Source organism: Phasianus colchicus, chromosome 17 (assembly GCF_987193195.1).
Source record: "Phasianus colchicus chromosome 17, bPhaCol1.hap1.1, whole genome shotgun sequence".
Taxonomy (NCBI): Eukaryota; Metazoa; Chordata; class Aves; order Galliformes; family Phasianidae; genus Phasianus; species Phasianus colchicus.
In genome coordinates this window covers 99,115-113,493 of record NC_143452.1, presented here as the reverse complement: position 1 = coordinate 113,493, position 14,379 = coordinate 99,115, and the positions used below count along the sequence as shown (strand labels likewise).

General features: G+C 39.4%; 1 protein-coding gene and 1 long non-coding RNA gene across 8 annotated transcripts in view; one reads left to right on the top strand and one right to left on the bottom strand.

Annotated features, from left to right (window-relative positions):
- Positions 1-13,957, top strand: part of LOC149915563 (sex comb on midleg-like protein 2) — a 71,352-nt gene extending 57,395 nt beyond the window's left edge. Inside the window, exons 1-4 of one of the 7 annotated variants that reach the window (XM_090152195.1) lie at positions 10,319-10,766; positions 10,934-11,116; positions 12,598-12,798; positions 13,468-13,957. In XM_090152195.1, coding sequence (XP_090008321.1) covers positions 10,751-10,766; positions 10,934-11,116; positions 12,598-12,798; positions 13,468-13,472 — 405 coding nt within the window. In that variant the 5' untranslated portion in view covers positions 10,319-10,750 and the 3' untranslated portion in view covers positions 13,473-13,957. Of the gene's footprint in view, positions 1-9,532; positions 9,603-9,745; positions 9,885-9,936; positions 10,075-10,317; positions 10,767-10,933; positions 11,117-11,548; positions 12,509-12,597; positions 12,822-13,467 lie in introns of those variants that run through there. The other 6 variants (XR_016471965.1, XR_016471964.1, XR_016471963.1 and 3 more) reach the window with 6 other exon arrangements.
- LOC149915564 (uncharacterized) lies at positions 6,850-9,658 on the bottom strand. The gene is made up of 2 exons (XR_016471966.1): positions 9,568-9,658; positions 6,850-7,708 (listed from the first exon to the last, which is right to left on the bottom strand). It is a non-coding gene; the product is annotated as an uncharacterized LOC149915564 (long non-coding RNA).
- Positions 13,958-14,379: the final 422 nt, after the last annotated feature.

The window sequence follows — 14,379 nt, the reverse complement described above, 5'->3', positions numbered from 1 at the left end:
CAAATTTTGCTCTGTGTTTATGCATTTCCTATTTAAACCCTCACTCAGCAAGAGAAGGAAAAACACTTCTCAGTTTCAGTGTAAGTGCCCCATGGAATTTTCTACAGGAAAAATATCACTTTAGATCTGTCAGACAATAACATTTTATTACCTCAAGGATGTTATCTGAACCTGAGGTCTAATATCTAAATGAACTGCAGTTCAGATTATTTGAGATTTAGCAGAAAGACAGAGGGATGGAAAGTTTCATAGAAAGATTCTATGGGGAGAAGTCTCATTCATTTATTGTGGATAAATATGATGAAAAGGTATTCATATACCAAGTTTTAATAACTGTATGGTTAACAGGAGGAACAGTAGACAGCTTTGAGCAGTAGCTGACATACAGAACAGGAGAGTTGGAAGAGTAATATTTCCAAGAAGATTAATTTAATTTAAAGGCAGAATGTTTTTTGGCTATTGGAAAGTTCTCTGTTGTGTTGAGGAAAAGGATATATATACTGGCTGAAAATAAACCTGTAATAGTGAGGTAATGCATTTACTAAAACAACAATAATTGCTATATCAGGATGGATCATATATTAAAGGCAATAAAACTCTGATTAATAGCTGTCAGGTTATTTTTTTATTTTTCTCAAATATTTATTTGAGCGCAACATACTATAAATACTTCAAAGAAAATGTTTATCTTATATTTGTACATGATTGCACTCAGTAATACATGGAAGAGCAGCCACTGAAGTGGGAGGATCATAAGCCCAATGTATGTGAAGAGAGAGAGCAATAAATTTGATTCTTCTCAGCATTTTTCTGTTACAGGTTTTGAGAAACTTGTTAGATTTTAGTACCTGTACATGTAAATGAAACCAACATAAAGTACCATACATAACCTTATTACTTTAAATAACATAGAAAATATGGATTGGAAGACTCGTGTGCATGTTCTTTTTTTCTGTCTTAGACCTGAATAAAGCTGTAAAGAAGAAATTAATGCTCTAGTAAGTCACTGTCAACTCTTGCAAGTCCATTTGGGAGAAAATTTGACACTCCATTTTTTTTTTCTTGTTGTCCTTCTATCTCCTACTCTCCTTTTTGTGTATGTTTATTATTTGCCTCATTTCTGTGAAAACAAATCAGGCTCCATTAATAAAAGCAAAAACTGTTTAAGGCCATCCATCTTACTCATTCTCCTCAAAGGTTTGCTGCCACTTGTTCTATCACAGAGGACTGCAAAACGTTTTTGCTCCACATTGTTACCCTCTAAAGATAAAATGAATAAATTGCTTAAGAAGATGTTGAAAGACTCTTAATGGTGCATTTATGATCATAACATACGTATTTGTGAGACCTAAGGATTTTTATTCATTCTATTTTTGTTCAATGTAAAATCAAGATTAACTTCTTAGATTTTCTGGACATCCTCGTTGTATAAATTTAATTTTTTACTCCTTTTCCTTGTACAACTTCTGAAATCTGACAGTAAGAACATTTTTATTTTTGTCTCAAACCTCTTTTTTATTCTTTGTCCATCTATTTTTTTTTTTTCCCCCTATGATGCTTCTTATAACTTTACCAATTACTTTGTGTTCCATTTCATTACGTTACTTATTTTTGCTTTTTCTTTAGGGCAGGATATGTCTACTGCTATGCATCTGCACAGTTCCTACAATGGAGCTTTGATCCTGGTTGGATTGCTTAAGTGCCATTAACATAAACGTGGTTAACAAAAATAGTAGTTTCAGCTTAGTATTTTTCATGCTAAATCAGGTTCAAAACTAGAAGAATAAAAGTTTTTTTGTAAGAAACATAAACATCCATGTTGATTTCATAAGTGAAACTGATTCTGTTTTTGAAGAGCGGAAGAAATTTAAACAATTCATCTGAAAGCAAAGTTCACTTCTGTTTTTATATTCTCAGAAGTGAATCATCAGATTAAACTAGCATGCCACAGTTTAGTGGTAAACCTCTAACACTACCAAATCTACATATGTAGATTTTGCTTTAATGTCACAGGCAACAGAATGTAATCAACTAACAAACAAAACAAGCAAACAGAAAATTCACATCCAAATAAACCAGAAAGAGGAGTTTATAGACACTCTACAGAACTGTTAGCTGTGCTATGCTTTTCAAAAGCTGGAATTTGTCCTACAGACATCTCAGAAGTTGCACATCTGTCCAAGAAGAATCATTGCACTTTATTTCTACTGTACATGCTTATCTTATATCTTATTCTTCATTACTGTTATGTACTATGCAAAATACATAAAGAAAAAAAGCAGTAATCAAACTATACATACTGTGAGCAGGGCTTTGTGAAGGCTGCAGTACTGTACAGAAGAAAGCCTTGAACAGATCTATCTCAAATTCAGGGTAATAATACATTTATTTCCTACCCACATTGCTCATGTAATCCACCAACTATTTTAGGAACGCCTAGATTCTTAAAAATACAGAAATTAAAGTGATTTCCTGATCAACCCTTACAGAAAGACACAAGTTTAAACATGAAAGCAACTATGAATGCTTTGGAGAGGAAAAAATAGAATGTAATGTTAATAATCCCTGTAATGTTAATAAGCTAAATAACAGTTTCAAAGTTTAGTATCTTGATGCTTTACGGAGCTCCCATAAAATGGCTCTGAGCCATCCCTTTCTAATGATTTTGCACACCCACGCAACTTGCTCTGTGGGGATGGAAGATAACAGGATTTAGATCCTTGACACACTGCAATTGATTTAACAATAAATACTGTCTATCCTAGTTTTGGGTTACTATAAGATGAAAGCAAAAATGTATATACTGATCTACTGGTTTTCTTTTAAAAAACATTCATCTGATGCTGAAGGCTAATTCTGTAAAGCTGAAACTTAAATCCCAGCAGAAACAGGTTCCCAGATACTAAAAACAAACAAACAACAACAACAAAAAAATCATAAAAGTATGTATAATGAAATCTTTAGGCATGTGACAAACTTTGTTTTATATATTATATGATTTCAGAACATCTGTCACACACACTCACAAACTTTCCTTAGAAGGAGAAGCAGAAGTTTAGATGATGATAAAGTTATGTTCTTACCACATTAGAAGGTTCCAATTTCTTCCTTCTAGCAAGGTCAGTGATATTATTGCCATTGTAGTTGATGCTCTCCATACAGCCTTTGAAATTTTTTTCTGCTGTTAGAACTTGGCTTCCCAGAAAAAGGCATGCCTCCAAAGGTTATCTTTGAATGTATCAGAAAATGAAAGACAGTTACTGGAGGACAAGGGCTTAGAATTTTTGCTTACTAGAAAAAGAAAGTATCAAACAAGTACTGGAAAAGTAGGAAAAAGTCTATGATGAAGTCATGACTGCAAATATTTTTGGTGGTAAATTGTATCTGTTATTAGGTTTTCCCAAATACAGAGAAAATATGTATCACAGTTACATATAGACTGTAACGAAGAGAAGGTCTCTAAAAGGAATGCACTTTTAAATGCTTGGCAGAGCAAAATGTCAGTATTGTTAAGAAACAAGAATTTGTTGGCCAAAGAATGTGCTGTCTGTCTGATCTTGGAGAAGAAAAGTCTGCCTTTCTTTACAAACCTGAATGCAGAAAGTTTGAGAAGTAAAGGTGCCCAGTAAAACCTATTTCAATATGTAGACTGAAACAAACATTAAAATAAAAAAAAATCTACTAAATCAAAAGGGAAGAAGGAAAGTGTTGCTTTATGTAGAACATCCATCAGTTTGGTAGAGTGTCAGAAGTGAGAAGTGGTTGGTGGCAAGTCAGGAAAATAATTCTTCTCTATTATGATGCTAAAACTAACTGAAAATTGATGATAAGAAAAGAGAAGCAACTGGCACCTATAGAGAGCGTCCCTGTTATAATATTAGCCTAGAACATGTCTTTGAGAGCACAGGGTTGTCAGCAAAAATGAGTCTGAGGGCAGGAGGGAAAACGTGAAGGAGCAAAAATGTTACAGCATTTACAAAAATACATTGTTGGGGAAAAATAATTCCCTCCTCCCCCTTCACCCCCCTTCCATATTATAGTATGTATATAGTTATCTTAATCAAAAAAGTAACCAAGGAACAAAGGCTATAAAATACAGGTGTTGTGCTGTTTCCTGTTCAATCATCCCTTCCCTAGGGAACAATCTAAATACTAAATACTATTACTAAAATTCTGAAAAATGAAAGTAGTATTTCTGACCCTTATTACTACTTGGGAGAAAAAGGAGATATCATATGAAGGACTTGGAATGGGAAACTCGAAGTTACTGTAGACAAATTGTTGGATAGCAAAAAATACAGTGAGTTGTGGCCAGTTTACCAGGCAAAACGTTTACTCTTTACATATTAAATTGCATGGACAAGACAGTGTTATACTACTTTGCATGCCCAGAATGGGAAAAAGCAGATTTCAATTCAAAACTTAAATATCAATAATAAATGGAGACAATTGTGAATTAATTTCTTTTTTATTTAGTTTAAAAACAAAACCAACAGCACAAAAATGTTTCTAAAAATCTGTTTTTACTCATGACTGGAAAATCCAAATGTGATTTCCATGCATCTCGTGGGCCTGAGATAAAAGACAATTTAAAAGGAAAGAAAGAAAAAAAAAGGGGGGGGGGGGATGCTATGATGGTAATGTTTAATATTCGTGTGGGGGGTGAAAGGTGTACTTGAGTTGCCTAAGCACAAGCTTCTACTGCTATTGGTGATACCTGGGGTAGTGTGCCTTAGTAACCTCTGCTTTCTGCTTGAGGAGGTATGCATCTCTATAAATTCTCTGCCATTTCTGCCAACACCATGGGAGTGCTGCAGATATCTAGGGGATATATGTATATAAGCTGCTCATTCAGTTTACGTGTTTGTCTTTTTCTTGGATGAGAAATAGTTGCTGCTTATTATTTCCTTAAATGCAACACAAGCATTTACTCATAATATCCAATCTGAGAACACCGTTCTTGTAACTGCTTATGAAAATCATAGATACAGAAATCAAAAGAAACTGTTTCAATCTGCTTGCATTTAAGGAAATAGGAAGTCTCTTTCCACCCTTGCGCATATTTAAGACTGTTTTCTGACAAACTGCTAGCTAAAGGCTTCAGTCTTTCTTTTTGTGCTTACTCCCTCAATGGAATAGCTGAGCTTTTGTAACTGTCCCTACTTTGAAGTTTTCTAGTGGATCCAGGTTGGTTTAAGCATCCTCTATTCCTCACTTCTTTCTTTTCTACCATTTTCTTCAAAAAGGAGCATGTTAAGAACATAAATTTCTATTCTGTTAAGAGTCTTCTCCTGCAGTTAGCTGGTTAGTAAATAATACTTTGCTTTCAGAAGATAGGAAATGGATTTGTGGTCATTCTAGATGTTTCTTATCAGGTAAACTCTCATATGTATGTGTTGGAGAAATTCTAATCAGTTCTTCAGTAAAGGTATTATGAAAGCTCAGACAGACTGTTCTGTCATTATTTACCAAGAGATCTGTCTCTTCCTAAAAATAAACAAGACTTTTTGAATTAGGATGTAATTTCCTTTTAAACTGAAAAATTGGAGAAAGACATTTTCTCAAGGGGGAACTGCAGTGGTTGGAAAGAATCTCTGCAAGTCATTGAGTCTAACAAAGCTGGTTCCCTACAGTAAGTTACAGGAAAACGTCCAGATGAGTTTTGAATATCTCCAGAGGAGACTCCACCACCTCTCTGGGCAGTCTGTTCCTGGGCACTGTCACCCTCACAGTAAAGAAGTTCTTCCTTGTGTTCAAATGGAACGTCATTTATTCCAGTTTGTGTCCCCTGCTCCTTGTTCTGTCATTGGGCTCCACAGGCAAGAGCCTGGCCCCATCTGCTTGACTCCCACCCTTTTGGTATTTATAAGCATTGATAATATCCTCTCTCAGCCTTCTCTTCTTCAGGCTGAACAGCCCCAGGTCTCAGCCTTTCCTCATACAGGAGATGCTCCAGGCCCCTCATCATCTCTGTGGCCCTCCACTGGGCTCTCTCCAGAAGTTCTGTATTTCTTGAAGTGAGGAGCCCAGAACTGGACACAGCACTCCAGATGTGGCCTCACCAAGGTAGAGAAGAGAGGGGAGATCACCTCACTCAACCTGCTGGCCACATTCTTTTTAATGCATCCCAGGATACCATTGGCCTTCTTGACCACAAGGCCACATTGCTGGTTTGTGGTCACCCTGCTGTCTACAGGGACACCCAGGCCTTTCTCTGCAGTGCTTCTTTCCAGCAAGTCAGACCCTAACCTGTACTGATACGTGCAGTTACTCTTCCCCAGATGTAGGACTCTGCACTTGCCCTTGTTGAACCTCATAAGGTTTTTTCTCTCCCTTTCCACCCTGTCCAGGTCTTGTTGAATGGCAGAAAGATAAAAACTGATCAATGCTTCTTGAGGGAAATTCCCAATGTATTTTCGGTGTATACAAGATTATGTAATACTGTGTGAATGTTGTTATGACTGGGTGACAGTTCACCGATCAGTTCACAGATGTTTTTGCTTCTCAATTGTTTTTACAAAATGTAAATAGTATTCATGAGAAGAGAATGTGATTGACTTCACTTCTTCTAGCAAAATTTTGGCCTTGGAGCTTTGTATCTGTGCAGACTGGAACCATAAGTCAATCACAGAACTTGCCACATCACCATTTGCTTTGGTAAACCATCACCACCCCCTTATTCAATATTCTTGAAGGTTCCCTTTTAAGTGAATTCAGATCTGGTCCAGTTGTGGAACTTGCAGCTTTCAGCGTAAGAATATTGTGAAAAGAAGAAGTATCACTAGTCTGTACAGGACTAACACATTTCATTTTACATATGACATTCTTAACAATAGGCTTCTATTATTCATTCTTTGTCATATATTAAAATAAAGGATGTTTTATTTTCTTTCATGTACCAAACAGTTCCATTTGTCTTAAATACTCTATACAACTGCAGATAATTACAGCAACATAAAAACCAGCATTATGACATACCTAGAGGGATTAGTTTGACTTGTGTTTGGTTCCCAGGTCCCAAGATGCCAGTATCTGGGAAAGTGGCAAATGGAAATTCAACTGTGCAGAGGAACAGGAAAAAACCCTATATCTGTATATCAGCAATACAGAAATAATTGATAAAATGCTCAGGAAACAAGCTGTGTTTAACCAGCACTGTCCAATCCAGCCTGTTGCAGGGTCCACGACAGCAGTGAGAGGAAAGAGCAGCAGACAAGACTCCTCTGGCTTGTACCATGGTATTAGTTCTAGCACGCTTAAGTTCTGCATTTGAAGTTACATTAGCAAGCCTGATGTGCTTGGCAACAGCACAACATCTCACTCCATATGTAACGTATTTTCTGTGGCAAAGAACTTCTTTGTTCATAACTCACGGACTTTGCATGTTCATAAAAGCTGTTACATACTTTGGAAAGTTCAGGCATACCTTCAATCCTCCTCTGTATTCGATTCCTACTGACTTCATAGTAACTGCTGTTCCCAGCAGAGCTCAATGACAGCCGGCGCAGGATCGGGGCTGAATTTGAGGTAGCAGTCACTGGCTGAAAGGAATTCCTGTAATATGCTGCACTCCCCGAAGTACGATATTCAGTGGAATTTCGACGGGCTGGGCTTGACAGATTTACTGAATTAAGTGCAGAATCCATAGAGTCCTCAGAAAAGCGATGCTCTTTGGAAGTGCTGTTTTCTTCTAGACGTAACGTTTCTGCTACAGAAAACAAAAGCATCAATCTGTTCAAAACGATGGGCTTTGTAGCTTTGTTATTTAATTCCTTGCTATGTTCTCTTGAAGATAATAACAAGCTCCAAGCCTGTTAACAAGTCTCCTGTGAGACAAGACTTACTGAAGAATAGTCATTCTCAAGTAATCACTGGTCCTTTACTACATTAAAAAATTTCCAGTAAAATGTCTAATAGACAAGTTTGAGACAGTCTTCCATAAATCATCTCAGCTGTATATATTAAATATTATGAGCAGGATGTGGACATAAGGTTTGATTTTTTTTTCATTGTCTGATATTAGCATTAACACATATGCAATCTCAGTCAAGCATTTTCATTATCTTTCTTAATGGTTATCTTCTGAGAATTTGTTTAGGAGTGCATTATGTGTCTATTTTTTATAAATATAAAAAGAATTTTTTAACATAAAAAAACCTCTCATGTTAACTAGCAAATGTTTAATTTGTTCTACACAGTAGAGGGAGTCTCTAACTTCATATGCAAGAGGACAATTATCATCTGTAGATCTCCATATGTTCGGAGACAATAGCCATCACAAAAAACTGAAGAGACTACATGCAGAGCTGCACAAGGCTGTAAATCCTAGACTCACATGCACACTAACCCAATACAGTCTGATCACAATGCTGCAACTACGAGTCGTTAAACATCAGTGGGAACACCACTCCATTCTCTCATCATTGTATGTTCTCAGCTCCACTTGCACTAGGCCAACATCTAGCCTGAGGAAGAAGTTGGAAGCCTGATGCAAAAATCTGCATGAAACAAATGCTGCTTTGGCAAGAGAGTTAAGAGCTGGAAAATATAGCTAACAGGTTCACAGAAGTGTAAACTCCACATTACCATCTTGAAAATTACTCTATGAAAGTTATAAAACATATGCTAGTGGAGCAGCATATTCTTGGGGGTAACTGGTACAATCTGTGAAACAAGTTCCTAGAATATGCTCTTTATTACTCTTCTTATATGACAACTTCCAATAATTTCTTGGGAAAATTCCAGAATTAAATAAAGGAAGAGTATTTTCCACAAACAAACAAACAACAGTAACAAAAAACACACAGAGAGCTTTTTAAGCACGTTTAACTTGTAATTTCTTCTTTTAAGAACGTTGCAACAAAACGATGCTGGCATGCCATACAGAGACTTCCTAGCCTAGAAGGAAAAAAAAAATGTCAAGCAGCAGCTATTCAGTTTGAGATGTAAGGATAATTTATCTGTAGGCATGGCATTAATATGTAGCAGAACTAAACCTATTCCTTAATAGAGGACATAAGAGAACGAACACTGACCTAAGAGACCAGGGAATGGGAGAAAGGAGGAAGCAGCAAATTTAACATGTGGAATCACTTGCCTGGAAGCTAAACAGATTAGCTGGAAACTTTTCACTCACTTGGTTAAGGTATTAAGAACACAAACATTATGTATGGATAAGATTATGAGAATGACTTGAATTAATAAAGCTGATACTCCACTCATACTGAGCTTACTTGACAAATGTATAGCTTGTATAGCTGCAGCTGTTGAGATGCACAAGCTCTGCTTATTACCAACAACCTAACTGTACAGTGTACATGTAATTCAACTTTGCTATTGCTAGACTCTGATTTAAGAACTGTTCAGAAAATCCTGGACTCCCAGTGATATAAAGTATACTCCACCAGGACTATCTTAATAAAGTAGTTCACAAACATACATTCTTGACTATGCTTAAGGAGTTACAAAAGTGATAGCATCTCACTGCAGGTTACTTCAGTTCTTTCTCCCCACCCTAGGTTCACTAACAAGTGAAGAAACAAAAAAATTAGAAACATCTTCACATACCAGTTATCATTTCTGCAAGCCGAGATTACAGCTTTGTGAGTGCAGGAGATATTTCCATCCTCCTGATGGCTGAGCCAAGAGGGAAAAAGGGGAGGGGAACAAAAAACGTCCATCTATGAGGCGAAAGCTCCCGAACGAGGAGCCCCGGGCACAATCCCACGGCACCAACCCCGGCCCGCAGCGGGGCCTCACCCGGCCACCGCCCTCAGCGGCCCCACCCGCAGCCCCGCGCCCGTTGCTCGGCAGCTGCGAGCCAACCGAGCCTGCCGGGAAGGCGGAGGGGCAGCACCACGGATAGCTCCTATTGGTCGAAGGAGGTGAGGGCGGAGCTCGAGGACGGCCGTCTTCTTCGCTATTGGCGGAAAGAGCCGTCAGTGCGGGGCGGGGGGCGGGGCCTCGCGGCTAGCGGGGCCGCGTTGAACGCCGCGTTAGGGCGGGGGAACGGAGCGAGGGGGCGGCGGCGGTCGAGGGTAAGCGAGCCGCCGGCTGCGAGGAGAGCGGCGCGAGGTAGGGAGCGGCGCGGGGGCCGTCCTCACCTGTCACCGGGCGCTCCGCCCTCCCTCCTCGCGGCCACCGGGCTCCGGCCGCGGGCGCGGTCCCTCGCGGTAGCGGCCGGGCTGGGGCTGTGCTTTCGTCTAAGGGGACCCTCGTCCGAGGGAGGGCGGCAGGCAGGCAGGCGGGCTGCGCGCGCGGTGCCACCGGCTGTGCTCCGCCGCGCGGACGGATGCCGGCTGCCCTCAGGTAGGTGGGAGGGGGGCGGAGAGGGCAGACCCCGGGAAGGCCGCCTCTGGGCGCGAGGGCTCCCCGCCGCCGTCGCTGCGGCAGGCGGCACCCCGGAGTGGCGCTGCGCGAGGGGGGGAGCGGCTGGGGGCTGCGGTTGGGGGCCGCCTCCGTGCGCGGGGCGGGGGGAGTTGCGAGGGCAGAGCCGCGCGACTTCTTATTCGTATAGCCGCGCTTCTTTTCACAGCAACGTGAATAGCTGTAAAACACATAATTCTACCTAAATTAAGTTGTTTAAATTGGAGATAAACAGATGTCTTAGACCTGCTTCTCTTATAAGAAATCTCCCTGTAAGTAAGTCGGCACGCGTGTTGTACCCTGATGAGCATTTTGATCCTGGAACCCTTTTATAGATGAAGTTGATGTATTTCTTCAAGTTCTCATAGAGCAAATTTAAAGTGGCATGGATCCAATGGAAGGTACAACCAGTTCTTTGGATATAAACGTGTTAAACACCAGAAAGATTGTTTATTCCTCTCATGTCTTGCATGTTTTAAATCAAAGCTGAATGTCTTCTCCTTTACTTGTTAGTGTTTTGCTATACTTCGTGATGCTCAGGGGCTGTTTGACATCTTCTTATTCGCAGCTTCCTTTGATGGGGAGAAGCATGCCATCAATCTTCCTTCTGTAAACAGTGCATCGTTTGTCCTACGTTTCTTGGAGAAACTCTGCCACAGTCTTCAATGCGATAATCTTTTCAGTAGCCAGCCTTTCAGCCCCTACATGGGGTGTGCACATAGTCCCACGGAGTACGATAGGAACAAACCAGGTACTATCAAACAGCTGTTGTTGACAAGTACTGATATTTTTTATAAGTGTGGTTACTTTATGAAATTTAACATTTTAATCTGCTTTGCTATAACTTTAATTGATTGAAATGAATACTCTTCAGTTCTTAGAGGATTCGTTCCAGAGCACAAGTGCTGTGGCAGGTTGGGATAGCTCATACCACATGTGCAGAAATCATTTTGTTCTGCTAACTCTTTCTTGTGGTCAAGTAGGAATTGTACCACTGGTTACTAAAAGGACAGACTCAAAACTTCACATTTTGCCTGTTCAATTTATGTTTGAATCATAAAATAACCTTGGAGAAAGATGCTTACTACCTTATAAGAAGGGGCTTGCTCTGAGAGATGATTCAGTTCAGCCTATCCTACAACATTAAATACTCTTTTCTTCCTTCTTTGTTTACCTTGCTCAGTGGCGGCTCCAAAATTTTAAATTCTGCAGCATACAGTCTAGTAGAGAAGGTGGGTTTTGCAGCTGGCTGCTTGTGACATTTTATGTGAGTTTTGGTACTCTGGGGGTATATAGAGTGAGAGGGAAATAACATGCTCAGGGTCTCCCATCAAATGGCTTGCAGTGCTGGTATTACGAGTCCCGGTCCAAGGGTTATCAGGAGCCATAGCTGAGAAAACTTTGACATCAATGCAGTTTCAGTCTTAGAGGTGCTGCTTTAGAAAATAAAGTATTGTGGTGGTTTTGGTATTTCGGTTTTTATTTGTTTTGTTTTGTTTTTTTCCAGTAGAGAAATTGTATTTGTTTCATTTCATCAAATAAAAGTCATTTGCTTTAATACTTTTCAGGAAAGTAGCCTAAATTTGGAAATTTGGATGATGATAGTATAAACTAAGCTGTTACTTCAGCTTTTGAAGTTTGTATTGAATGACCGATTCTATGTGAAATGGATTTGTTACCTGGTGAATGACTTGATGTATGTTTTTGCTTTTGTACTTTCATGATAAGCCTTAAACCACTTTGCACAGTTTCCAGGTAAGTACTGTTCTTTTGTTTAGCACTGAAAGTCAAACTGTAGTGTGGAAATCATACATGCATGGTTGCTGAAGATAGCAGCTACTGACCATTGTGCACAGACATTATTAACGCTGTGTGGGTGCTTCAGAATGGGCACCAATAGCAGGCGTATGCTATAGGGTTTGGTTTGTTGTATCGTCTCAAATCTGAGAAAAAATAGGGCAGCAAGGACAACTTTTAAGAATAGATTTTTGGTAGTTTAGAGCATGTACTGGTAGTTCTTGCTTTGCTGGGACTATTGCGTGAGTAGAGATGCAGGTTGTGATAGCTTTGTACGTTAGCAGGGTACGGAAAGGCTTTAGAGGTCAGATGGGAGTGAATTTGGGACTTAAGAAACAATGCAGTTCTAGCACGTGAAACATGTCTCTATTCTGTGTGCACTAGGTGTGAAGAAAGCAGAAATATTCTGTATAAATATGGCTTGTTCTTTTTCAGTGTGTGTTTATGTCAAGCATGGAAATTCTGGGCCTCACCTGGATAAGAAAAAGGTTCAGGAGCTTCCAGATCACTTTGGACCAGGTCCTGTCAACGTGGTACTTCAACAAGCTGTACAAGCTTGTGTGGATTGTGCCTATCAATCCAAAACAGTCTTTGGATTTCTGAAATCTGGCCATCATGGAGGGGAAGTGATAACTGGTATGTGAAGATGTTTCTAATTTTTTTGTTTCTTCACTTGTTAGTGAACCTAGGGTGGGGAGAAAGAACTGAAGTAACCTGCAGTGAGATGCTATCACTTTTGTAACTCCTTAAGCATAGTCAAGAATGTATGTTTGTGAACTACTTTATTAAGATAGTCCTGGTGGAGTATACTTTATATCACTGGGAGTCCAGGATTTTCTGAACAGTTCTTAAATCAGAGTCTAGCAATAGCAAAGTTGAATTACATGTACACTGTACAGTTAGGTTGTTGGTAATAAGCAGAGCTTGTGCATCTCAACAGCTGCAGCTATACAAGCTATACATTTGTCAAGTAAGCTCAGTATGAGTGGAGTATCAGCTTTATTAATTCAAGTCATTCTCATAATCTTATCCATACATAATGTTTGTGTTCTTAATACCTTAACCAAGTGAGTGAAAAGTTTCCAGCTAATCTGTTTAGCTTCCAGGCAAGTGATTCCACATGTTAAATTTGCTGCTTCCTCCTTTCTCCCATTCCCTGGTCTCTTAGGTCAGTGTTCGTTCTCTTATGTCCTCTATTAAGGAATAGGTTTAGTTCTGCTACATATTAATGCCATGCCTACAGATAAATTATCCTTACATCTCAAACTGAATAGCTGCTGCTTGACATTTTTTTTTTCCTTCTAGGCTAGGAAGTCTCTGTATGGCATGCCAGCAACGTTTTGTTGCAACGTTCTTAAAAGAAGAAATCTTTTACAGCGTGCAAGTTCTTTAAGATATGGTGATGCATTGTGGTTTAACCCAGCAGATCACTGAGCGTCACGTGGCTGTTCATTCACTGCCCCCATCTCAGTGAGATGGAGAGGAGAAATAAGGGAAAAAATGAGATAGAGAAAAAGAAAAGCATAATAATTATGGCATGTATATCTACGTATACACACACATACTTGTAATCTAGATTTATAACAACGGATGCACAAGCAATTGCTCATCTCCTCTTGAGGTCTTGAAACAGTAAACGTTCGGTGCAGAAAGTCTATACCAAATTAACTTGAAAAACTGATGCTTTCCAGCTTCAGGTGAGACAGTTATTCATTGATCTTTTGTACATTTCAAGTGTGCAAAAACTCACCTCTGGAAGACTGATATTTGTAGATAAAATTGATATGGCTTACTGGGCTCTGTTAGTGGCTCTTAGATGTAGTAAATTTGATGTTGTTAATGATCTTCTGCATATGGAAGTTCTACTTCTGCTGAATTTACCTGTCATTAACAGCTTGCTGCATTGTGAAATCATTAAATAGCAGCCTTTAACATATTTAACTCTGGTTTTTGAAAAGCTGAACTTCCTAATTGGGACTCATACATGTATGAACCCTTGGTGTCTGGTGCTGACTTGAGAATAAAACTTCAGTTATTACTTACAGGGCCTGCCTTACAGCATAAGATCACATGGCAGTGCCTTCTGCTTTCAGTATTTTACCAGTGCTGTGGTACAACTGGGTCTGGTTAATACCTGTTCAGATACAAGACAGAGTAAGGAAAATGTGTTTATTATTTCAGATCAGCCCTTTTTTACAAGGCATCGATTGGTTACTT